The 24,763-nt window shown below is 41.5% G+C and overlaps 1 protein-coding gene across 3 annotated transcripts in view; it reads left to right on the forward strand.

Annotated features, from left to right (window-relative positions):
* The first annotated feature begins 934 nt into the window (after nt 1-934).
* The window catches only part of Senp6 (SUMO specific peptidase 6), a 93,371-nt gene continuing 69,542 nt past the window's right edge, over nt 935-24,763 (forward strand). The window contains exons 1-3 of one of the 3 annotated variants that reach the window (XM_038321525.2): nt 935-1,534; nt 17,733-17,826; nt 20,032-20,089. In XM_038321525.2, coding sequence (XP_038177453.1) covers nt 1,483-1,534; nt 17,733-17,826; nt 20,032-20,089 — 204 coding nt within the window. In that variant the 5' untranslated portion in view covers nt 935-1,482. The remainder of the gene's footprint in view (nt 1,535-17,732; nt 17,827-20,031; nt 20,090-24,763) is intronic. The other 2 variants (XM_038321524.2, XM_042054644.1) reach the window with 2 other exon arrangements.

Consider the following 24,763-nt stretch of genomic DNA (forward strand, 5'->3'; position numbering starts at 1 on the left):
ACAACTGCCTACACTTGCCGTTCCAGAAGATCTGAGGTCCCCTCTTCTGGTCTCGGCAGGAACTGCAGACAGCAGGTTAAGAAACTAAACACAGGCAAACACCCGCACATCAAATATTTTTTTTTTTTTAAAGAAAAATTGCTTATTAGCAGACCACACATCTAAGAGACTTGTGTTTCAGTTGTGATACTACAGGGTACCATGTATCTCTCTCTGTCTCTTTTGAGAAAGGATCTCACTGAGTTCCACCAGCCTCTCACCAGGTGCTGGGATTAAAAACCACCACACCCATCTTGCAAGAAAAGAAAATGCAATTCCAAATTCTATCATTGTCTGAGCCATAGCCTGGTAAGGAGTCTGGTGTTTTCGGCACCGGACACATAAATGACAAAGGTCTTCTCTTTTTCACCCACCCAAGTGTACTTGCTCAATCTTATCCATTGTTTTGAAGATGGATGTGAACACAGATTATTTTCCACAGCGATTGCATTACCTCGCTACATTTTTTTCCCCCTTCACATGGCACATGTTTTAAATTCGAAGGCCTCCTCAAAAAGACTCCGAGCTTTTCTTTAACTTGTGTGGTGCCACGGGATCAAACAGAATCCCTCACCAGCAGGCTGGGAAGCGCTCGCAGGCCGGGTCTGCCATGGGGCCTTCTGAGGAAGGGGTTTTGTTCGTGCCCCGCCAAGGCCGGGTGGACGCCACGCAGGGCCCGCGGGCCGAGATCTCCCCCCCACCCCCCGGGGTGGGTTCGGCCGGTGCCGTGGGGGGAGCCCAGGCCCCAAGGGAGAGGCGCTGGGGCGGCGGCGGGGCGGGCCCGGAGGCCCGTGGGGGAGGAGCGGCGGCGGGGCTGCTGTGGCGACCGACGCTCGGCGGTGGCGGAGACCCACCCCCGTCCACATGGACAGTCGCCGAGGCCTGGGCTGATGCTCTGACGCCTGGGCGGGGTGGGCGGGCAGGCGGCGGCGGCGGCGGCCACTGCGGGAGCAGCGAGGGGTCGCGGGCGCCTCACGGTCGCGGAGCCCTCGCTCGGCGCGCCGCTGCGGCCATTTTACGGCCCGGGACGCAGGCGGCGTGTGCGCGTTCGCCTCGCTCTCCGTCCCCGGCGCCAGCGGCGGAGAGCAGCCTCACGGAGATCGGCGCGGCCGGTGGATGGGGAGTCGTGTGCCGAGGGAAGCCGGACCCGGGAAGCGCCGCCGCCGTCGCCGCCGCCGCTCACGGACCCCGGTAGGAGCCTGAGGAGAAGCAGCCCAGGCCGCGGGCCTCAGCGCCTCCCGTCCGCCCGAGACAGGCCGGGCCGCGTCGACCAGCTTTTGTGTGGGGACCCGGCCCGGCGGGGACAGCGTCGCTCGCGGACGGCCGAGCCCGAGGCCCGCCAACCTGCGGCTGCTACCCTCCCGCCGCGCGGCCCCTGTTCCCCGCGAGCACGGCCGCGGTGCCGGCCATGGAGTAAGGAGGAGGCGGCGTGGGAAGAGGAAGATGGCGGCGGGCAAGAGCGGCGGCGGCGCTGGGCAGGCTGCTTTTCTGGAAGGTGCGTTCGCGGTCGGCGAACTCAGGGGAGGGTGGGGGTGGGGGGAAACTCGCGACACCGGGGTCCCCCGGGCCGTGGTACTCATCTGTGTGCTCCAGGGGGGGCCTGGCTCCGTCAGGAGGGGCCGGGTGGTCGATGGCGGGCGCCCCGAGTTCGGTTCCGCCCGGCAGGGGCTCGGGCAGGCCGGCGCGAGAAGCGCGGTGGCCGCGCTGCGAGCCGAGGCCTCGGGCGGCCTGGCGAGGGCCACGCCGAAGGCTCGGACTAGTCCCCCATCTCCCTATTTTCCATGCTTGCCTAGGGGGTGAGAGGCGGCTGCTTTCAGGTCTTGCTCAGCGTTCGTGTAAAGTTTCAGACTGCTGAGCTTTGGTGGGAATTGGCCGCTCCAAGTCGGCAGGGGAGAGGTAGTTGTCGTCCCCCAGCCTGCTGGTTACAAAGCTGGTTAGAAGGCTGCTGGCCGCTGCTGTTGGGGTGCAGGTTAGACCCGGTGGTGCCCGATGATAGTCTGATGAGATGTGTTTTGGTCATACGTCGTAAACCAGTTTAAATGAAAATAGAGAAGGAGCCTCACAGTGTCAGTTTGGGGACAGCCAGGGAAGCTGAAAGAGTTAGGGTGTTTCCATTTTTAGTCGCTTAAGAGGCAGAGTTAACTATTTTCAGTTGGACTAAGCCGGTTAAAAGGTGTGTTTTGGTTTGGGGTAGTGGTAAACGGGTAACGATAGTGGCTTTTGCCTTCACAGCACCGGGAACATGACGTTCACACGAATTTATTTAATTTTTCTGGTAATTGAGTTTATGAGTATGCTTAGGAAAATGAGTCTGCATTCCGTGCTTGTTAAGAATAAATACTCTTGCCGGGCAGTGGTGACACAGGCCTTTGATCCCAGCACTAGGGAGGCCCGAGGCAGGTGGATCTCTGTGAGTTCGAGGCCAGCCTGGATTACAGAGAGAGTTCCAGGACAGCCGTGGCTGCACAGAGAAATCCTGTCTCGAAAAATCAAACCAAAAACAACAAAAGAATAATTACTCTGAGTAATTTGAAGGTATTTTTCCCCCCAGGTGAAATATATCCAGGTCATGCTTTAAGAAATGATTTAGGAGCATTACTGGATTAAGAAGATATAAATTAAGGTTAAGAAAGAACCTTAGTTTTCTGTAGGAGGGTGGCATAATGCCCTGTTCACTGCCTCCAGAGGAGGTACTCGATGGAGGCTAAGGGAAGAGCAAAAATAGTTTTCTTTATTCTTCATACTTGAGAATAGGCAGGTGGGAAAAAAAGCTTACTTTGCCTTGCAAGCCAGACTTTATATAAAAAGTGATGAAACCTTTCTATGATTTTCCTCACAAGATAAGGAAAGCGTGTGTGTTTTCCTGAGTTCATTTCCTGTTACCACCATACTGGTTTGACCACGGTAGGTAACCTGCCAACAGATCGAGAGAGTAGTTTGTATTGCAGGTTGTGCTATGCCTTCTGTTTTTTTGTTTGGAAATTGGAAACTCAAGCAGTGGCTTTCTGATGTTCATATTCACCAGGAAGAGGATTAGACTTGTGGGATTTTGTGAATTTTGGGCTTCTGGTGGCTGCTAACTCAGTTTAAACCTGAGTGGATAAACACAGGGAGGGTAAAACAGGCACAAAGCCATCACTAGCAGGCTGATGTGACTGTCAGTTGCTTTAGTTTATCCTAACGTCAGTGTACGGAAATGCACAGATGTGGAAGTGTGAGTTCCACATTGCCTCATTCAGTAGTTAAAAAAGTTTAGACCAGAACAGCCTTGAACTTCTGGAATCCTCTTGCCTCAGCTTCTCAAGCACTAGGATTACAGATATGTGGTTTTTTAGGATTAATTATTCTTAAAATTTTTTTTTAAACTTTTATTTTCTGTGTATGATTTTTTTGCCTGTATGTATGTGCAACCTGTACAAGCCTGGTGCCACAGGTAAAAAAAGAAGGCATCCGGTCACCTGGAACTGGAAGTATGGTTGGTTGTGAGTCACTATATAGGTACAGTGAACTGAACTTGGGTCCTCTGCAAGAGCAGCAAGAGGTCTTGACCCATGAACCATCTCTCCAGGTTTGATATTTTAAAGATCCCTATATTATGCTTTGGTTTTCTTTGACAGTATTTTTCTTAACTCATCAAACATTTTTAGTAGCCTAGTCTACTTGGTTGGAATAAAACAGTGAATGAAATACTCGAACTCACTGCCTTCATAGAATATATATTTTAATGGAAGAGACTGCTAACCAGTGGGAAAGAAACGAAGCAAAACAAAAACCAATGCATTTAGAACATTTTTCAAAACTTCTATCAGCTTTCTGAGGTCTGCTCAAACTTGACATGTGTCTGTAACGTGCTGATGTCACCTGTGTTCCACAAATCTGCATACGGATACATGGAATACTGTTTCATTTTCTTAACAATTTATCAAATGATTTCTTTCTACTTTTCAGCCAGATAGAAATAAAAGCTCTATTGAAGCAATTAGCTTGTAGTTTTCCTGTCATATTTTTATATCTAGAACCCATTTGCTGTTAATGAATAAACTAGATCATTATGATGTGATAAAGGCTATGGAAGAAACATGGAGAGCAATGCAGGCGAATCTCTGAGTTCGAGGCCAACCTGGTCTACAGAGCAAGTTCCAGGACAGCCAGGGCTACACATAGAAACCCTGTCTCAAAAAAATGGGAAAAAAAAGGAAGGAAGGTGTCTTTGAAGAGGGGCTGCCAAGTGAACCCCTTAATCACGAGATACTCTCCAAAGGGGTGATGCATATAAAGGTCCAGAGGCCATTTGTGGTTTCACTACTCTAAATTAAGAGACAGCGGGGTAGAAGCTCTGTGGTACAGGATTGTGGTTATGTCTTTTTCCAAGTAGTAGGAAGCCATTGGAGAACTGGGAACAAAAAAAGTGTCCTAATATAATTTATATGTACATACATATTTGTCTGTGGTGCTTGTTTGTAGTAGAGTGCTTACCTAGCATCCGCAAAATCTTGGGTTTGATCCCCAGCAAGGCATAAAAAAGACAGGGTGGTGACCGCCTGTAATCCCAGTGCTTGGGAGGTGGAAGCTGGAGACTCAGAAATTCAAGGTCATCCCTGTGGGCTGCCTTATTTGCAATAAATTACAAAAGTGCAAGAATAAAAGGGAGATGAATTGCAAACAAAACAGTGCAGCAATTTTGGTAGAAGTGAACCTGGCTTGAAAATTGGAAAAGGAGAGTCGGGGGGTTGAAGATCAGAATAGAGTAAGATTTATTCATGTAGTATCCACTTAAGATGAGAATAAAAGACTCCAAGATCCTTTTTCAAGGGTTAGTATGAAGTTCTGGGCTGAGAGGACTGAGAAGGGGAGTGACGCTGTGCTGGGCCCAGGTGTCAAGTGAATGTCTGACATCTTTGCTCTAGGATATGTTCTAACTGTGTCGTGTGACCTTCTGTATTGTTCTCGTGTGGACCTTTCACTGCTGCTCATCTACTGATGTCACACCCCTTTTCACTGTTCATTCAACATGCTGTTTAGTCGCTGCTTAGAGCAGAGGCGCATGGTGGTTTCCCGAGTCTCCTGAATAGTAAGGAGACTCAATAATCAATCATAATCATAAAATTACAACTGTCATGTATAACAAATGAGTTATTTATAATAAGCATTTTATCATAGTGCCTTAAAGGGTGAATAGGAGGAGTGGTGGCGAGACAGCTTTCCAGAAAGAGACAGTAAAATAAAAGGAACAAGGCACATTTGAGGGGATGAAAACAGTGTCAAAAGGATGGTTCAAGGTGAGGCTGACATTAGCAAGTATACTTCACAAAAAAACAAAGAATACTTGAATCCTATGTGGAGACAGCTGTAGAGGGTGGCAGCTTAGGGAAGCCAGCTGGGAAAAGACTGCGGTGTCTGGGCAACTACAGCTTGCTTATTGCTCATCCCTTCTGTGGTCTCTGCTTGCTGCTCTGTGGGACTCCGCTCTCACATTTGTTTATGTAGTGCACTTACTTAGAGCTAGTTTGCTTTCTCTTTACCTTTTTTTTCTTTTTTCTGCAATCTGAATTTCCTTTGCTATTCCATTCTCTCAGAGTGTGTGTGTGTGTGTGTGTCTGTCTGAGGGGGAGAGAGAGAGAAAGAGAGAGAGAGAGAGAGAGAGAGAGAGAGAGAGAGAGAGAGAGAGAGAGAGAGAGAACACAAGAGAGCTCACAAGTGCATGCATGGGCTCCTGCCTATGTTGAGCCAGAGATCAAATTGCCTTCCATCACTCTACACCTATTTTTTTTTTGAAATCTTTAAAAACGTTTATCTTCATTTAGGTGTATGTACATGAGTTGTACGTGCACTACATGCATTCAGGAGCCGGCAGAAGTCAGAAGCAATGTTGGATCTTCTGGAATTGGAGTCAGAGATGCTGTCCTATGGGTGCTGGGAACTTGAACCCTGGTTCTCTTCAGGAACAAGTGTTCTTAACTCCACGTGCTACTTTTCTTTTTAATGATGCATGTATTTATGTGTGTGCTCCTGTTTATGTATACAGATGTGAACACATACTTGGCACAGTGTACATGTACAGGTCAGAGGACAGCTTCAGCATCAGTCTTTGCCTTCTACCTTGTTTGAGATGGAGTCCCTTTTGTTGTTTGCCTAAACTCAGAACTGTCCTGCTTGCCTGTCTTCCTGCCTGCCTATAGAAGAGCTGTGATTTTTTAATTTTTGTTTTTTTGCACTGGCTTTCTGTGGTTTTGGAAATTGGAGTAGTTTCTCGTGTTGGTTTATCAAGTGCTTCGCCCATTGAGCCATCCCCCCAGCCCTCAGCCTTATTTATTTATTTATTTATTTATTTATTTATTTTAATGAGCCAAGTATTTTATTTTTTCATTTCTTACATTTAAAGTACTCTTTGATAATATCATTAGCTTGAGATTCTTGCTATAGATAGTCCTTAACCGTTATACAACTGCATCCAACCATTTCCCATTTCTTGTCATCAACCTTAATCAGATTGATTTTTATTCTTGGCACAAAGTGCTTCCACCGACTTGACATACATAGGCTCATCATAGTTGTGTGCCAGCACACAAAGATAGGCTTGGGACTTGCCCAAGGCAACGTCCATGAAGCCTCCAGCAACAATGCCTTCCTGGACCATGGTTACTTGGAAAGCTGAATGTTGGGTGCACCCGAGCCTCAGTGCCAAGGAAAAACTTCACCTTCGTTTTTAATACAGAATCTCTCACTGAACTTGGAGCTTGTGATTCAGCTAGTCTGGCCAGCTTGGCAAATCCCCTTAAGAATCCTGTTTCTTCCTTCCAATGATGAGCATACAGGCATGTGCTGGTATATACAGCATTGCTCATTTTTAATTATTGATATGTAGCTACAGAACATCCATTACATAATTTCAACTAAAATTTTCTTGAGACTTATGTTATTCCCCGTAATGTATTCTTTCTCAGAGAATGTACTTGAAAAAAAATGCATGTTCTGTAACAGCTGAGTGTTCATGTCCTCTAAAGGTACATTAGCAAGTAGATGGTGTTCAAGTCTTCCCTTTTTCTGCTGGCCTAAACTCTGTTGTAGATGACCTTGAGCTTTTGATCCCCAGGGAGTGAACTAAGGTGGTCAGGCTCACTGAGCTATCCTCCCTCCCTTGTCTCTAAATCAGCAAAATGTTTCTGTCTCCAATAAGAAGTGTTTTCCATGATACTTAGCTATACTTTTATATGTGCAACTAGTTTAGAACTCAAGTCAGCCTGCCAGTTTCACAGGACAGCAATTCTTAATAACTATCTGTTGAACTCAAACACAGTTTGTCCTTCCATGGAGTGTGGGCCAGGCCTTTAGGTTTACTCAGAAACATTTCCAGGTTCTTTATTTACTATTGCTTTTCTTTGGTGTTTGCTTGCTTTGGATGCGTTGGGGGAGGGGAGTTCTGAGTATGTAGCCCAGGATGAATGACTTAGAAGTCGGTGTGTAGCTTAGCCTGTCCTCTACTGATTGGGCATTTTATGTCACCCTACCTCAGCTTCCATTGCTGGGATGTAGGCTGTATACTTGGTTAAACTTGTATTGATTTCTTTGTAGGAATTGCTTCCTGATGCCATTCCTTATTTACTTGTTACTTATGGCTATTTCCTGTTTTCATTTCAATCTAAGTGGTAATTTTTATATGCTCACGTGAAACAGGATTATACTTGTAGAATTATACTTGCGTATAAACATAATTCTTAAAAATCACTTTAGAATATGAACTCTGTAGCCAGAATGCCATGCTTCAACCCCTGGCTATGTTATTTAACAGTTTATCTTATCTGGGCTTCCTCAGTCATAAAACAAAGATAACTGTGTTGTGTTAGTGAGCTACCAGCCAGAGTGACAAAATACTGAGGAGCCCGAATGGTTGGTAGTTTGCAGTCTTCAACACATGGCTAGTTGGTCTGTATTTTTCGGGGCCTTTGGTGAAGCAGTTTATCATGCTAAAAGCACATGGTGAAGAAAGTTACTTTGTGACTGCCAGAGGGCAGTGGTCTGATAGCATTCTAGGGTATGGTCTTAGTACCCCACCTCCTAGAGGTGGCTTTGGTGAGAATGGCCTTCATAGCTCATTTGTGTGAATGTGTGAATGCATGGTGGAACTGTTTGGGAATGATTAGGAGGTGAAGCTTTGGGGAGGTGTATTACTGGAAACACACTTTGAGGTTTCAAAAGACTTAGGCCATTCCCATTGTGTCCTCTCTGCTTGATCAGATATGAGGTCTCAACTGCCCTGTCATGAACTCCACCTCTCTGAAATCAGAGTCAAATTAAACACTTTGTTTTATACATTGCCTTGGTAATGGGTATTTTGTTAATAGAAAAGTAACTAAGACTTCAGTCTAGCCGTTATACCTTTAACACATGGGAAGATAGTTACCCATCTATAGCAGTTTCCTCCTAAGATTACTATGAGTATTAATTAGGTTTTTATTATATTATACATGTAAACAATCCCAGTCTAAGCACCGTGTGTGTTAGTGCTATTATTTCTTAATTAGTAGAAAAATTTTCATTGCTTATCTTTTATCATGCTATCTCATTTATTTTGGCTTTAGAGGGTTTTTTGTGGCTTTTTTTTAAAACTTTGCTCCCCCATTTTGATCTCTTTAGTTTTTCTTTTTTAAAAAATGTTAGTTGCTGATCTTGATACTATAGATAAATTAGTATAGTGAGAAAGAATAGAAAATTATGAACTTTGTCTTATAATCTGTAAACTGATTGTTCTTGATATTACAAAATATATTGAATATTGGAGGAACTCAAAAGATGCAGATAGGTTCTGTGATCCAGAGCAAACGAAATCAGAATTGGAGCTTGGAACGTAACTGATAGCCATAGCTTTCTTTGGCACTTTTTTTTTCTTCCCACAGTACTTTGTTGTGCACTTTTCTTCCTTTCTTGAAACCCTCCAAGAGGAGGAGGGTCTCTATGTCAGAGAAGGAACCATTAGGTAGCTCTGGGGCATTGTCAGTTATTGGTAAGGCAGTACTGTACTATAGGAGGGCAGAAGGAGCGTCTAAACTTTACAAGGCCATCCAGATGCAAGAAGAGGGCAAGGGCCCAGCACTCAGTGGCACGGGTATCAGGATGCTGTAGCTCTTGAACTCTACACAACTCTCTCTTTATCCCCTAATTGTTTTTCCAGCTCTCCAACAAAGCCATAGTGCAGTGGTCTCCTCCTATCCAGTTTCTCTTTGCTTGGTTTCATTTGCCCATGATCACACGTAGTCTGAAAAGATCAAATGGAAAATTCCAACAATAAACAAGTCATGGTTTTAATTTGCACTTCTGAGCAACAAGGTGAAAAATCTTGGCAACCATCCTCTCTATCCAGCCTTCAATGCCCCCTTCCCCTGAAGTTATTTTATGTAAGTCCTGGCGGATCTGGAACTCATAGAGATCCACCTCCCCTTGTGCTTCAGTATGGGAATTAAAGGCATGTGTCCCCAAGCCCAATTGTTCCTGTTTTTTATGTAATTTTTATATCAGTCACTTAATAGCTGCCTTGGTGATAAGATTGAATGTTGTGCTATAATATTTCTTGTGTTCAGTTTTATTTAATAATGACCGTAAGGTTCAAGAGTGTGCTAGAATAGAGAAAAGGTCAGAGTTCCTTAGTTACTAAGAGAGAAAAACAACAGTAAGAATAAAAAAATTTAAAGACAGATTTGTTGGCAGTTCAGACTAAGAGTTATAGCCAGAGTATAAGAGACATTGTTATAGGGTTTGTGTCCACTGTGGTCGAACATGGTAGATAAGTGAAAGACTGCTGCTTTTCTCAAATTACAAGGGACAGGTTTTATGAAATTCCAGTTTGCAGATTCAGAACAGTTCATGAATTATACAGAAAAACAAAACAGGGCTAGGGATGTAGCTTAGTGATAGAATGTTTGCCTAGCATGTGAGACCCTGTATTCCCATCCTAGCACTGGCGTGGGGTGGAATAGATGAGAACATAAAACAAAGTGACATCAAGTCGTTAGGCCTACGTTGGTCAAACACTGATAGAGGATTTTCTGAAACTAGGCAAAGAAAATTAATGGAATTAACAATAGCTGGGTTATCATGAGGGAGAGAATCTTATGCATTTTGTGGCTATAGAAAAGTCTAATTTTATGTTATTCTCATGGTTATGTTCAGAGGCTTAATCTTCAAATACTGCTCTTTTCTTTACTAAAAGGTAAACATTTGCATAGATGTGTTAATTTGTGGACGGCTCCGCTGGGTGATTTGGGAGGCTCCATGAGACAGTTTTAGGGCCGGACTTGGCTGCTCTGATTCCAGGTTGGCTTCATGCTGGAGTCTGCCTGGCAGGCCTGCTCCCTCTCCATGTAGTCTTGAGGTATCTTTGGGTGGTTAGCATCGCAACAGTGGGCTTAGACTTGAATGGGGAGTCAGGGACTCCACAGAAACTGCCTTTGGAGAATTTGAGAGTGACTCAGCACCATCTCAGACTGCTCTTCTTTTTTAAGGTTTCTGTTACTTTCTTTATTATCCCCGCCCCCACCCCCCCCCCCCCCCAACACACATACACCAGGATCTTGCTATGTATATAACCCTGCCTGGCCAGATACTTGCTGCATAGCCTAGACTGGTTTTGAACTCATGACAATCCTTTTGCCTCAACTCATCCTGACTTCTGGATTATAGTTTTGTGTCATTGTACCTAGAACACCTTTATTTTGGGGTTTTGAGGTTTTGTTTTGTTGTTTTTGTTTTTTTTGGGGGGGGGTGGGTTTCAAGACAGGTTTCTCTCTGTTTCTTGGCTGTCCTGGAACTTGCTCTGTAGAGCATCAGGCTGGCCTCAAACTCAGAGAGATCCTCCTGCCTCTGCTTTCTGAATGCTAGGATTAAAGGTGTGCACCACCACACCCAGCTATTTCTTTATTCTTTATGCATCTTTCACTGAGTTAAAGACATACACCTATATATACATAGGTATATACGCATTCTTATATAAATAATATTCACACTTATGTAATTGTTGTGACCCCCACTTTTTTTTTTTGAGATGGGGTCTTGCTACATAGCTGTGACCAGCCTGAAACTTAGAGATCCACCTGCCTTCACTTCCTGTGTAAAGGAATATAGCCGGAACTGAAGGTGTGTGCTACCATACCTTGTCACGTTTATAATAAATAGCAAGCCAGATCCAGCTGCATCATAATTTCCCACACCTGGCCTATTGTGTATTTGGTGGAATGTCTAGATCTTGTGTGAGCAAATTCAACTTCACTGTCCAAATTGATATCTGAAAACATTTCATCAGATTTTACATTTTCCTTTTTCTAGATATCATCATCCTTTTACAACCATTTAATTTTGTCCTCTGATTGAGTGTCACATGGGACTTGAAGTTACAGTACTTCATACCAAGGTCGAATATTTCTTTCGTTGTATAAAAGTTGTTTATTCAAGGTTCAAAATTACCTATTGTGTTCAAACCTAGCGCTAGACAGTTGCAGTTAGCTTTAGTTGTAAACTTAACTTGGTGTATCTGGGAAGAGGAAACCTCAACTGGAGGATTGTCTCCATCAGATTAGCTTGTGAGCATGGTTTTGGGACATTTTCTTAATTGCCAATTGATGGAGGAGAGGTCAACCCACTGTGGGTGGTACCATCAGGATGCAGGTGGGCCTGTATTGAATCAGGGAGCAAGCTGAGCAAGCCATAAAAAGTACTCTAGTAAGCAGTATTCCTCCTTGGTCTCAGCTTCAGTTCTTGCCTTCAGAGTTCTGTTTTGAATTTCTATTTTGCCTTCCCTCAATGGTGAACTATAACCTATAAGCCAAATAAATCATTTTTTTTCTCGAGTTGCTTTTGTTGATGTTTATCAAAGCAACAGAAAGCTAATTAAAACAAACTTTTAAAATTAATTTTATTTGTGTGTGTGTGTGTGTGTGTGTGTGTCTGTCTGTCTGTCTGTCTATGTCTGACTGCCTGTGGTAGAGGGATCTTGTCTTCCTGTGGTGGCGGTGTATGTGCACATGAGTTCAGGTGCTTATGAAGGCCAGAAGCATTGTATTCTCTATGGTTGCCGTTTCAGGTGCTTTCGAACTTCCACATGTAGGTGTTGGGAACCACATCTGCATCGATCCCCAAGGCATTTCTTCAGCCCCCAGCATCTGTATTCTGTGATGGATTCTCTCTATTCTGAAGAGTAATCTTTGGTTGAATTCTTTAGATTGAACATATCCTACTAAAATAATTTATTTTAATCTTTTTATTTTATAGTATATTTATTATAGTATAGTCACATCATTTCTCCTTCTGTTTCCTCCCTCCAAACCATCACATGTACTGCCCTTACCCTCTTTCAGGTTCAACTAAAATAGTTCCTACCTATGATTAAAATTTAATCTTTTGCTCCTTTAAAATTATATATGTGTGTTAACATAAATGTGATGGGGGGGTGCTCAGAGGCCAGAAGAGGATGTTGGATCCTCTTGAGTAACGTGGTTATGAGCCAGCTGATATGGGTGCTGGGAACCCATCTCTTTAGCCCCTTTTTGCTATTTTTGTTGCATCTTTCATTTACTATTATCACCTCTCTGTTTTTCTCCTTACATCAGTGTTATTTTGGTGGAGAATATAGAAGAAAAAAATGTATTGAGCTAGAGAGATGGCTTTAGTGATAAGAGTGCTTGCCTGTTCTGCACAGGGTCCTGGGTTTGATTCCTACCAATGGAAGAAACTTTGTTTCTAATTTAAGATAATAACAAAACAACCAGTGTTACTCATAACAGTGTGGTGGCATGTAAACTCGACCTTTGAGGATTCGAAGTTTCTGCCTGCTATGCATGAAGTGCTGTTTATATCCCTAGTACCACATAGACAGGGCATTTTGCTACATATCTGTAATCCCAGCACTGTGCAGGTGGAGATGGCAGCATCAGAAGTTCAGGTGATTCACAGCACCTTAGAATTTGAAACAGCATAGAGTACAGTGAGAGCCTGTCTTCAAAAAGAAGAAAGAAAAAGAACTTTACAGGGGATAATAATAATAATAATAATAATAATAATAATAATAATAAAAATTCTGTCTTACAGTCTGGGAGATGTCATCATGTTCAGGAAGGCGCAGGAGCAGGAGGCTGGTTGATCAGATTGCTTCTTCTTTTTTTTATTTATTTGGTTTTTCGAGACAGGGTTTCTCTGTAGCTTTGGAACCTGTCCTAGAACTAGCTCCTGTAGACCAGGCTGGGCTCGCATTCATGAAGATCCGTCTGCCCCAGCCTCCCGAGTGCTGGGATTAAAGGTGTGCGCCACCACTGCCAGGTGATCTACTCATTCTTCAGTCTTTGTTTGAAAGCAAGCCTGAAAAATCCCTACTACATGGACAATGCCAAGTTCTGTTGTCAGCTTCAGCTAGCTCCTGACCTCTTTGGACCACAGTTGTGTCAGCATCTGTATGCTTTCCAGGTTGACCCTAGCAAAACACTTCTCTAGGTGGTACCTTTTCAGCTGCTTTTTGTGACCAGACTCTGAGATAAATTTTGTGTTTTCACAGTGTGGAGACTGTGGTGTGTGAGATCGTACACCTCAGGCCCCTTTGCTGTTGTCTCATACAGAGCAAGAGGTTTTCCATGAACACTTAGAGTCACCAGTTTTAGTATGGGCTCCAGATTTAAACTTGCACAGTTTTTTGATGGGGGAGCAGGGGAGGGAGAGGAGGAGAAAGAGACAAAGAGACTGCTAAAGTAACTCTCTTTCCTGGTCTTGCTGCATAGCCTCGGCTATCTTGGAGCTGACTTTGTAGACTTACTTGACATCATATTCACAGTCCCCTGTGTTCCCCCCCACTCCCCTCCCTGCCTCAGCCTGCATCACCATGCCTACTTCCTTGTTCTCTGACAGTTGCTTAATCACTTTTTGGAGAAGTTCTGATTACATATTTTAGAATGTCTCATTTGGGGGCTTGTTTGATTACTCCTGATGGTTAAATTGCATTAGGCAGTTTAGAAAAGAGAAAAACTGAGGTGCTTTTCTCTCCTACTGTATTAAAGGTTGTGATGCTGTGAATACAGCATCACAGTGGATGGAACCTTTGACACTTGCATGTAGAAGTGTTGGTTGGATTTCTCCACTTTCCATTTTGTTTGTTTGGGGTTTGTTTTTGTTTGTTTTGTTTCTTTCTTTTTTCTTTTTTTTTTCTTTTTTTTTTTTTCCCCCACAGACAGGGCTTCTCTGTATAGCGGGGACTGTCCTGGAACTTGCTCTTTAGACCAGACTGGCTTCAAACTCATAGACCTACCTGCCTCTGCCTCCCGAGTGCTGGGATTGAAGATGTGTGCCACCACCGCCTGGCTCTCTGCTTTCTAAATCTTTTTCTTTTCTTTTCTTTTTTTTTAAATGTGTTTGTTTGTTTGTTGAAATGAGCTAAGTCTGGCCTGTTCTGAAGAAATTCTCTCAGGGCATATACATAAAATTATTTAAATTTTTTTCTAAGAACAATGTGTCCTTTATTTGAGAGGTTAATATCTAACCAGTTCTGTAGCTTGTGTTTTTTTCTTATTTGTATATGTGTATTGTGCCTGCGTGTGGCTATATGTGCACGAGATCTGAAAAGGGTATTGGGGGTGTCCCTATCACTATTTACCTACTCCTTTTGAGGGCAGGTCTCAGCCTGAACTTGGGTTTGCATTTTCTCAGCTGTTTTTGAACAAGCCCCAATAATACTCCAGTGTCTGTCCACCTTGTTACATGGTGCTGAGGTCAAAATCTGGTCCTCATGATTGTTCAGCTAGTACTTTTACCCACCATGCCTTCCCTCCAGCCTCTGGTTTTTTAAACATGGAGCATTTATTGTTTGAGTCTTGACTAACGTTCTCAATAGTGACTGAGTGCTGCCATGTTGTCCTCTTGGTTTGGGTAATTCATTCACAAAACAGTATGGAACACGTTTGTGATGTCCAATATATAATTATGGGTCTCATTTGACTGGCATCTAGATTAGTTTGGCTTTTCACTTTAGTGCCCCAGTTACATTTTTCTTTGTGCTTGCTAAGTGTCCCAGTTTAGTTTTTGTTGCTGTTATAAAATACCATGATAAAAGTGGCTTAGGAGAAGAAAAGGTTTAATTTAGCTCACAAAATTACAGTTTACCATTGCTTGAATGAAGTCAGGAAAGCAGGAGATCGAAAACACCTGGTCATATCTAGTTAAGGGCAGAGATAAAACGAAAGAATCATGCATATGCTCAGTTCCTTTTTTTTTTCCTACTTTTTTTTTTCCTTCTGAGACAGGGTTTGGAGCCTGTCCTAGAACTAGCTCTTGTAGACCAGGCTGGCCTTGAACTCAGAGACCCACCTGCCTCTGCATCCCAAGTGCTGGGATTAAAGGCGTGCGCCACCTCCACCCTGCAGGGTTTTTCCTACTTTTTCATAATACAGGACCCCAAAACATAGAGAGTGGTGCCATCTAGAGTGGGTGAGCCCTCCCCAGCTCAGTTAGTACAGTCAAGACAATTCTCCACAGATGTGTCCATGGGCCAGTTATTCTTGGCAAGCCTTCATTGAAACTGTATCCCCACAAGATTCTAGAGTCGATTAGCTTAGTAACTAAAACTAGCCTTCACAGTAAGTTATTCAAATTTGCCACAGACCAACTTCTAAAGAAGGCAGCATATTGTGAATGTCTAGTTGCAGTGCTTCCAAATTCTGATGCCCTTTGTTGACTCAGGTATCAGAGACCAAAAAAGAAGCTCTTTTAATTATAGACTTCTATCTATATCACATAGATTGTAAAAATTCTGGTCTTAGTAATTCAGGGTTTGTGTTTGAGAATGCTTTACCTAGTGTCTTTGTAGTGCTGTTAAAAGTTTCACAGACTTCATCATTTGTCTTTGTTGACTTTTTGGGAGTGGGATGGGGTCTTTACTATGTAGCTAAGGCTGTTTTCAAATTCTGTGTAGCCCAGGCTGACCATGAACTTGTGATCCTGCTTCAGCCTCCCAAGTACTGGGTTGACTGATATGCACCACCATGACCAGCTCTAGATGAATTTCTCAGTGCTGGAGGCTGGACAGTGAAGTCAGGGTATCCAGATTCTTACCTGGTAGTGTTTTCTTTCTCACACATGGCAACTTGTAACTATATCCTCCCATGAAGGAAGAAGGGTAAACCAACTTCCATGGGTCTCTTATAGGATTTATCCCATCGCTGTGGATTCTGCCCCTATCTCCCAAAGTTCCTACTCTTAGCACTATTATCTTAGGGGTGTGATTTTTTTTTAAAAAAAAATCTGAATTTGGAACAGTCCTCACAATAATCCTTCAAGAGGTTCAGCTGGTCCTGTCTTTCTGAGGCTTGACTTAAGAAAATATAACTTTCCCTTTTTCTTTTCTGTCTTCTTTTGCGTGCTGGCCAGAGAGTAAGCATGCTTTTTCTAGAACTTTATACTTTCTTATTCTTTCTCTAAAGCCTATCGCCCACTATTTGACTGCTTTTTTTTTTTTTTTTTTTTTTTTGCCATGTGACTGTCCTACCTGCTGACTTAACTCAAGCAACATAGCTTTTTCCCTTCCTGTCTCCATTTTTCTTCTCTGGGAAGATGCCAAGATTCTCAGGTTGTCTGCCAAAAAAAAAAAAAAAAAAAAAAAAAAAAACCCTAATAATTTATCTTTAACTTTAAGGGAAAAAAATCTAATTTTTTGAGAGATGGATGCCTAGCCTTTTGGCATTGTAACCTGAAATTGTAACCTACAGGGGTCATGATTGAGAATCATGAAATTAAGTAGAAAATAATCTCTTAATATTTTTAGTAAGTTTGCAGTTTTGTGGGCTGCATTCATGGCTATTCATTGACTGCAGCCAATGATTAGATACACTTTATATTTTCACTTTATTTATGTTTTATGGTGCTGGAGATTGAAGCCAGTGTCTGTAGCATGGTGGATAAGCATTCTATCACTGAGCTTTTGCTTCCCCACCAGGCCTTGTAGATGGATATATGTTTTCCTCGGTAATTCAAGTGGCAAGTCCAGATCAAAGGGTAGGTCATCACTAGTTAAGTTTTTCTTTTTCCTACCCTTTGGGTCAGTCTAACTTCTCATAACATCAAGACCCTGAACTTAATCTTAAAGCCTAAACTCTAGGAAGTTAGACTTTTGTCATGTGGCTCCAGGACAGATCTTAGCTTTTGAACGTCATTTATTTCACCCTTCCCTCTTGTTCTGTGTTTTCTAATAATGTCTTTGGTGATCTGGAGGTTTCTGATTATCAGATTGACTACCTTGCCAACACACAAGGCCATGCTTTGTTTTTCTTCTGTGAGAAGGCAGAGGTGGTTGAGTCTATTGAAAATGTTAGTGGTCGGATGTAGTTCTCATGAATAAAGCAAGAGGACTAAATCAGGGACTGATTCCTGGGATCAGTGATCAAAGATCGAGAGTAAGACTGATTTTATATATTTTAAATAAATATGCGTGCCCTTCTCTATTTTATTGTTTTAGTAATTTGTTTCTGTAGTAGACACAGACATATCTCATTAGAAAACCAACTTTTAATATTTTTTCTCCTCTTGGAGGAAGTAAGTTGCTTACAAAAATAGTTTAAAAAAAGCATTAAGATTAAAAAAATTAGAACAATCAAAGTTTGGGAAATGCTCAAATTCTTTTTATATTCAATAGTTACATTAATGAATACTTATTTCAGTTTGTTTTATTTCAGCTTTGGCTAGATCAGAATCTAAGAGAGATGGAGGTTTTAAAAATAATTGGAGCTTTGATCATGAAGAAGAAAGTGAAGGAGATGCAGATAAAGAGTAAGGATATTTCCCTCTGATACTTTATAAGAATTAAACTTTTCAGTAGAAAATCAATTTATACTTTGTGGAAAGTTTTAATATGGTATCTTTTTGCAGTAAGAAGAGATAAATCAGTATTTTGTTGGTAAATAATTTTGCTTATATTTCTTTATATTTATATTCAAAATGTATGTGTATGTAATACATGTTTTCTAATGACTGAAGAATGACTAGACAACAGTTTTCAAACTCAAGTAGTCTTGGCTCCTCTTTAAAAGACAGCCTTTGTGGAAACAATCTGAAAACCCACAATTCATCAGTCCTCTAAATTGTATATGAAAGATTAAGTCTTCCGTTTTCAGGTTGTGAACCTGTGACCATCACATCCATCTTTAATCACATTTCCACCAGGGAAAGCACAGCAGTTTGGATGCTCTGAATAGGCATTGTCCAGACAGAAGCGAAAGCAGTGTTAATGTGCTCCAAGTCAGTGCTGTGTGAAATTTTACAAAAGAGGTGTGGGTTTTGTTGTTGCTTTTGATAGTACACTGTAGATCAAGTCAGGCCTTACCTAGGAGAGTGCTCTTCCACGGTGTGCTTCCATTGCCTTTAATAAGAGTTACAGTAGTACTTTTGCATACTGTGATAATCATGTTGCAAATTCAATACTATTTTTAAGTTATTGGTTTACTGACTTCCTTTTTCACTGGCAGAAAAAAAAAGTTCAGAGACGTATAAATGCACAAAATTTAGGCAGAGCTCTAAATATTATTTATTTATTTATTTATTTACTTACTTACTTACTTATTTATTTACTTACTTTTTTGGTTTGTTTTCCAAACAGGGTTTTTCTGTATAAACAGCCCTGGTTGTCCTAGAACTTATTCTATAGATCAGGCTGGCCTGGAACCTGTGCTATCCACCTGCCCCTGACTTCCAAGTGCTAAAATTTAAGTTGTGTGCCACTGCATTTTTACAGATTTTATTTTCCTAATTTTTTGGGAGAGGGCCTCATTTTATAGCCCAGGCCAGGCTGTAAGTCACTGCCTAGCTCAGAGTGGCCTTCCACTTGTAGCTGTTCTCCCTTGGCCTCATAGTGCTAGAACTGCAGATGTGCTTCACCACCCCAGCTCTTTAAAGGAATCTTCACACACATTGTCATTCAAGTATGTTGGCTGAATACTTGGGGTTATTTCATGTCCATTATTTTAGGTAATTTTATTTGAAAGAGAACTTCGAACTAATACATTTATTTCAGGAAAGTCACTGTTTTGTGATCATCCTACCCTTTTTTTCTGGTTATTTTTAATTTTTCTCCCAGTAAAAAGATACTTAATATTTACATAGTTTTTAAAAATGGGACTAAATATGAAATTACTGCAGAAATACTTTACCTTTCAAACATTTTAATACAATTTTTAGAAGAGAAATTTTATATTAACATAAATATATATGTTGATCTATAACAATGAACAAAACATGTTTTTATTACAGATAGCTTGGAGTTTACAATATATAGCAGAATTATCAAAAAGATATATTTGATTTCTGTTCTGGAAGATTTCCCACAGTTATCTTTTAAAAATGATCTATTAAGGTGTCATCATATGCATCTCGTGTATGGATTGCATTCTGCAATTTATTGTGTTCCTTAGGGATTTCATCTTTTTGGTCATGTTGAGGTTGCTGTGAGCTGTTAATGTAGTAGCATGATGGCCATTAGTTCTAGCAAAAGATTGCTGTCTCCAAGGGTGATGTGATGTCATTGTGCCGGTACCTTTAGGATTCCTGTTTTTAGCTCATTTTCTTTACCTTAGTGGTACTTTGCTTTTATTACTTTTCTGTTCTCTAGATGTCAATTCAAGACAGAAAAGGAAATAGTGTACATAACTAAATATAAAATATATAGCCTGACAAAGTTATATGTTCATTTAGGGAGGGGTCAGTGGATTATCTTTTTGCTCACTGCCTAGATGTTCATAATTGTATTGAAAAGCAGCCAGCTGCATAATGTTACGGTTATTTTCATGCTGCCATGGTAAAGATGTAACGGGGAATGTATATATAGTTACAATATGGGAAGCCTAAAATGTTTGACTGCCTGAAGCTTTGCAGAAAAGTTTGCTGATTCCTCCAGTTCGATGAGCAGTGAAAATAAAGCAGATGCATTAATGTGTGGACCGTAACTGTTGCTTAAGGTTTCTTCCTTTATTTTCTGTATAGTGGGGCAAATCTACTCAGTGTAGAAGATGAGGATTCTGAAACCTCAAAAGGAAAAAAGGCAAGTGTTGCTCAAAATATGTTTTTTCTTTTGTGTTATGTACCCATAAAAGTTATTTAAAAGATTGGTTGAAAGTGGTAATCTGTACCTTGTAATCCTGGCACTTAAGAGTTAAAGAAATGAGGCTTGCCTCAAGTTCAAGGCCAGCTTGTCTGTATAGTGAGTTCAGGCCAGCAGGGCTACAGAGTGAAGTTGTGTCATTTTTAAAGAGAAAGATTTATAAGTAAGTCACCGTGCTCCCGTTCCCAACTCCAGACACAAATAGTTCTAATTTTTTATTTATCTCTATAGAAATGTCTTAGTTGGGCTTTCCATGGGTATTAAAAAATAGCTAATCAGCTTAATAGAGGAGGAGGAGGATTGATTCTGGCTCAAGTTTGTTTTTGTCCAGTGTTGCTTGGGCCTGTAGCAACATGGTGGAAGCATACAGCTTATGAGGCTCCTCATCCCTTGGCTACTGGGAACCAGAAAAGGAGCTGGAGCAGACATCCCTGTAGCACCCCAGGCCCTGCTCCCTTATGTGGCTGGTAGTGTACTTACTGTACAAGTTTTCTAGTCTTGCTTTCACTTGGAGTTCTGGAGGCCATCTGTAAAGGTCCATAGAAAATAGCTCTGGGACTGGGGCAATGGCTGCTCCACGAACATGAGGTCTGGAATTGAGATCTCCAGGACTTTGCTCATGCCAAGCAAATGTTCTACAAACTGAGCCTCATCTTCTCCATTCCTTAGTAGTATTCGGCTTGTATTATTTGGAAAACTGAGTTGGGCCAAAACTATCATGTTGATTTTTATTAATAGAATTTTTTGTTTGTTTGTTTTTCGAGACAAGGTTTCTCTGTGTAGCTCTGGCTGTCCTGGAACTCACTCTGTAGACCATGCTGACCTCGAACTCACAGAGATCCATCTGCCTCCCTCAATGCTAGGATTAATGACGTCCCCCCGGCTGAACAGTAATGTTCTAACCTGTGAGATAATCATTCATAAGTGGCTCAATTTATACTTGTTACAACTATATTTCCCACTCCTCAGTAATTTGGCATATTAGTGACTAAGACCATAATTATTAAAAATTACTAGGAGAAAAAAGTAGATATGCTAGATATCTAAAATAGTAAAATAGTGTTTGTGTTTTTTTTTTAAAGAAAAAAGTGTGTGTGTGCGCGTGTGCGTGCGTGTTGAGTGTGGGTGCATATGTGCTTGTGCTCCATAGTTGCGGTCTCCTTGAGTGATTTTTGCTTATTTATTATTGAGGCAGAGTTTCTTGCTTAGCCAGAGTTTGCTGACTTGGCTCTATAGCTAGCCCCACTTTCCTGCTATCCTGTCTGCTTTCCAATGCTGGGATGTCAGGTGGCCACCATGCTTGCCTGGCTTTATGAGGGTTTGAGAATCCAGACTCAACTCCTCATCTTGTAGAGCACGTGTCTTACAATTCTGTACTTTTGTGACAAGGAAAAAAGTAAGCTTATATTTTGTGATTCTCCTATGGAATAAATATGTTTATGGTCCTGGGTGTGGTAAAGTGCTTGCCTAGCATACGTGAAACCATATAAACCAGGTATGGTGGTGCATGTGTGATGGAGACAGCAGGATCAGAGGTTCAAGTTCATCTTCAGTTACATGGAAGTTCAAGGCCAGTCATGCATGTGACCCTGCTTCAAGAAAACATTAAAAAGCCAGGCATGCTGGTCTTTACCTTTAAAACCGTAACTGGGGAGGCAGAGGCAGGCAGATCTCTCTAAAGCCAGCTAGGACTACACTAAATGTATAGCTCCAAAACAAGCAGCCAAAGAAACAAACCAAGACAGTAATTTTTTTTTTTAAGAAAGAAAACAAAAGAATTGATAAATTGATTTTCCTGGAGCCAAATACTAAGTGTAACCGATAGTAAAGGAAGCCTTTTTAAAGGGAATTGACAATATAATAAATAGTAGTTTCCATGAGAGTCATAATTCCTAACTAAAGTAGCTAATTAATATTCTGACAAAAGGTAAATTGGGAAGAAAGGGCTTAATTTACAAAGAGTTGAGAGGAAGTACAGTCATCAAGATAGGGAAGGTATGGCAGCAGGAGTGGGAGGCCAGGAAGGTGGGGCAGATTATAAAACCTCCAAACTCACCCTTGGTGGCATATTTTCTTTGGCAAGCCTATTCTATTTAGAAGTCCCACAACTTTCCATATTCAAACCATGACATAATGAAACTAAAAGTACTGGTTATTTTGTTGCTGAGTGAAATGATCTATCCTTTAGAAATTGTAGGCATCAGAAATAAGAAATTTAAGAATTTTTCTTATATATACACTCTTGCTTTGATGTGATATTGGGTTGTTGGTAGATATTCTCTTATGCGTTTTCAAAAAAGATACTCATTCATTTGAGACAGTATTGCTGTATAGCCTATGCTGACCTTAAACGCTCCATCCTCCTACCTCATCCTTTCTAGTTCTGGAGTTTTACACTTGTACCACCATATCTGCCTTCAAAAAGGACTTTTTGAAAACATACAGTTCCTTAATCAGAAACATGTTGAGGGGCTGGAGAGACTGCTCAGTAGTGAAGTGCTTGAGGACCTCAAATTCATACTCTCCATCCTGCCTCTAGCTCCCAGGTGTTCAAAGACAAGAATGTATTTCTAAACATGTGCCATTATTCTGTTATAGGTTTTTAATGTAAGTATTTTGCTTATAGCACTTTTTGTTTGTTTTTTTGTTTTTCAAAACAGGGTTTTGCTGTAGTTTTGGGGCCTGTCCTGGAACTAGCTCTTGTAGACCAGGTTGACCTCAAACTCACAGATATTTGCCTGCCTCTGCCTCCTGAGTGCTGGGATTAAAGGTGTGCACCACCACCGCCTGGCAAACCTGAAGTTCTTGACTTTTCCCAAAGGTTGAATATATTTCATTTATTCTATATATTAAGAATAGCTTGCTTTGGGACTGGTGAAAATGACCCAATGCCTAAAGTCTCTTGCAACCAAGACTGATGACCTGAGTTTGATCTCTGACCCACATGGTAAAAGGTTATGCCAGGAATCGAACCCTTATCTTTGAACATAGCAGGCAAGCATCTATCTCAAGAAAAATGGAAGAATGTCATTAACTTTATCCTAGTTATGTCTGTTCCTTTTGCCAGTTTATTTGTGCCTAAGAGAATTTCTTCTATAGAGCCAATAAATGTGCATTTTACTTTGGGCTAATGATTAAGACCATTATTTTATCCTGGTCTAGATTTTGTAATAAGACATTGGTGTTTTGTTTTATTTTGTTTTTAAAAGAAATTAAGCTGGATGTGGCGGCACATGCCTATTATTCCAGCAGGATTCTGAGGAGGTTTGTTTTGAGTGTTAATCCTGTAAGGGCTATATACCAAGACTATGTATGTCTGTGTGAGTATGAAATCCCAGCGCTGGGAGGAATTCAGGGAAGGGAGTAAATATGATCAAAATACATTGTATGATATCCTCAATTTATATGCATTTTTTTTAAGGAGCGAGAAGGAAGAAGATATTAAAATAGATAGGAAGGCCAAAGTGAGATGGCACTCTGGGTAAAAGTTGCTTGCTACACATGGAGGAAAAAGAGAACTGCATATGTGAAATAAGTAAATAGATAATATAAAGAAAATAGTAAAATAGATATGTGGTTTTCTTTTATATTGGGGCTGGAGGATGGCACAGGTTGAAACCCCTTACTGTTCTTAGAGAGGGACCTGGGTTCAGTTTCCAGCAGCAACCGCACCCACATAGTAGATCACAGCTCCAGTTCCAGGGGATCCAACACCCTCTTCTAGTCTTAAGACCCCAGAGCCCCACACAGTACACATACATACATTTGGACAAAACACTCATACCCACTTAAACAAAACAAAACAAAACAAAAAAAAACAAAAAACTGAGGACCATAGAGTTGGAAAGCAGCTTTTGTCTTATTCAGTGAATCGTACCAAAGATAGGTTGATTAAATATCGGGTATCTCCCCAGGCTCTTCTTGTCAGTATGTTTATGTTAACATTTATAACTTGGTTTGTATTTACATAGAAACTTTGATGTTGAGGAAGGCACATATTTTGCAGTACTGTCCTACTGATGGCAGCAGGTCTGGTCTGTTAAGCAGTGGAAATGTTAGTTCTTGTTACTTTTTGGAGGAGGAGTTGGTTTTGCTTTCTAGAGAGGAAAGTAGCCCAAGATTCATTACCTTAATTTTTCTAAGTGTTTTTGAGAGATTTATATGAAAAGAAAAATAATATATTCCCTATTCCTACAAATTCACATTATCTTTGGAGAAAGAATTGAACCGTTCTCACTCAGGTCTGTCCGGCTGCTGTCTTTCCACCATCTTCTGACCCCCTCTGTCTCCAATAGTTGTGCATATTTTTATCTTGTCCGCCCCTCCCTTCCCCTGCACAGCCTGGCCAACCCTTCCCTTTTCTTCGTTCTTCTTCCCTTTCCTCTTTTCCTTTCTTTGAGACAGTATCACTTTAACAGCCTCAACTGACCTGGAACTCTCTGTATAGACCAGGCTGGCCTCAAATTTATGGCAGTCCTCTTGGCTTTGCCTCCCAGTCTCCGGAGTGCTGAATATGTCCTATTCACATTTAAATTTCTAAATTACATTTGTGTGAGTGTGTATGTGCACATGGCTCTTGTGGAAGTTGGAGAACTTGACACAGTCAGTTCTCCA

Source organism: Arvicola amphibius, chromosome 3 (assembly GCF_903992535.2).
Source record: "Arvicola amphibius chromosome 3, mArvAmp1.2, whole genome shotgun sequence".
In the NCBI taxonomy this organism is placed as follows: domain Eukaryota; kingdom Metazoa; phylum Chordata; class Mammalia; order Rodentia; family Cricetidae; genus Arvicola; species Arvicola amphibius.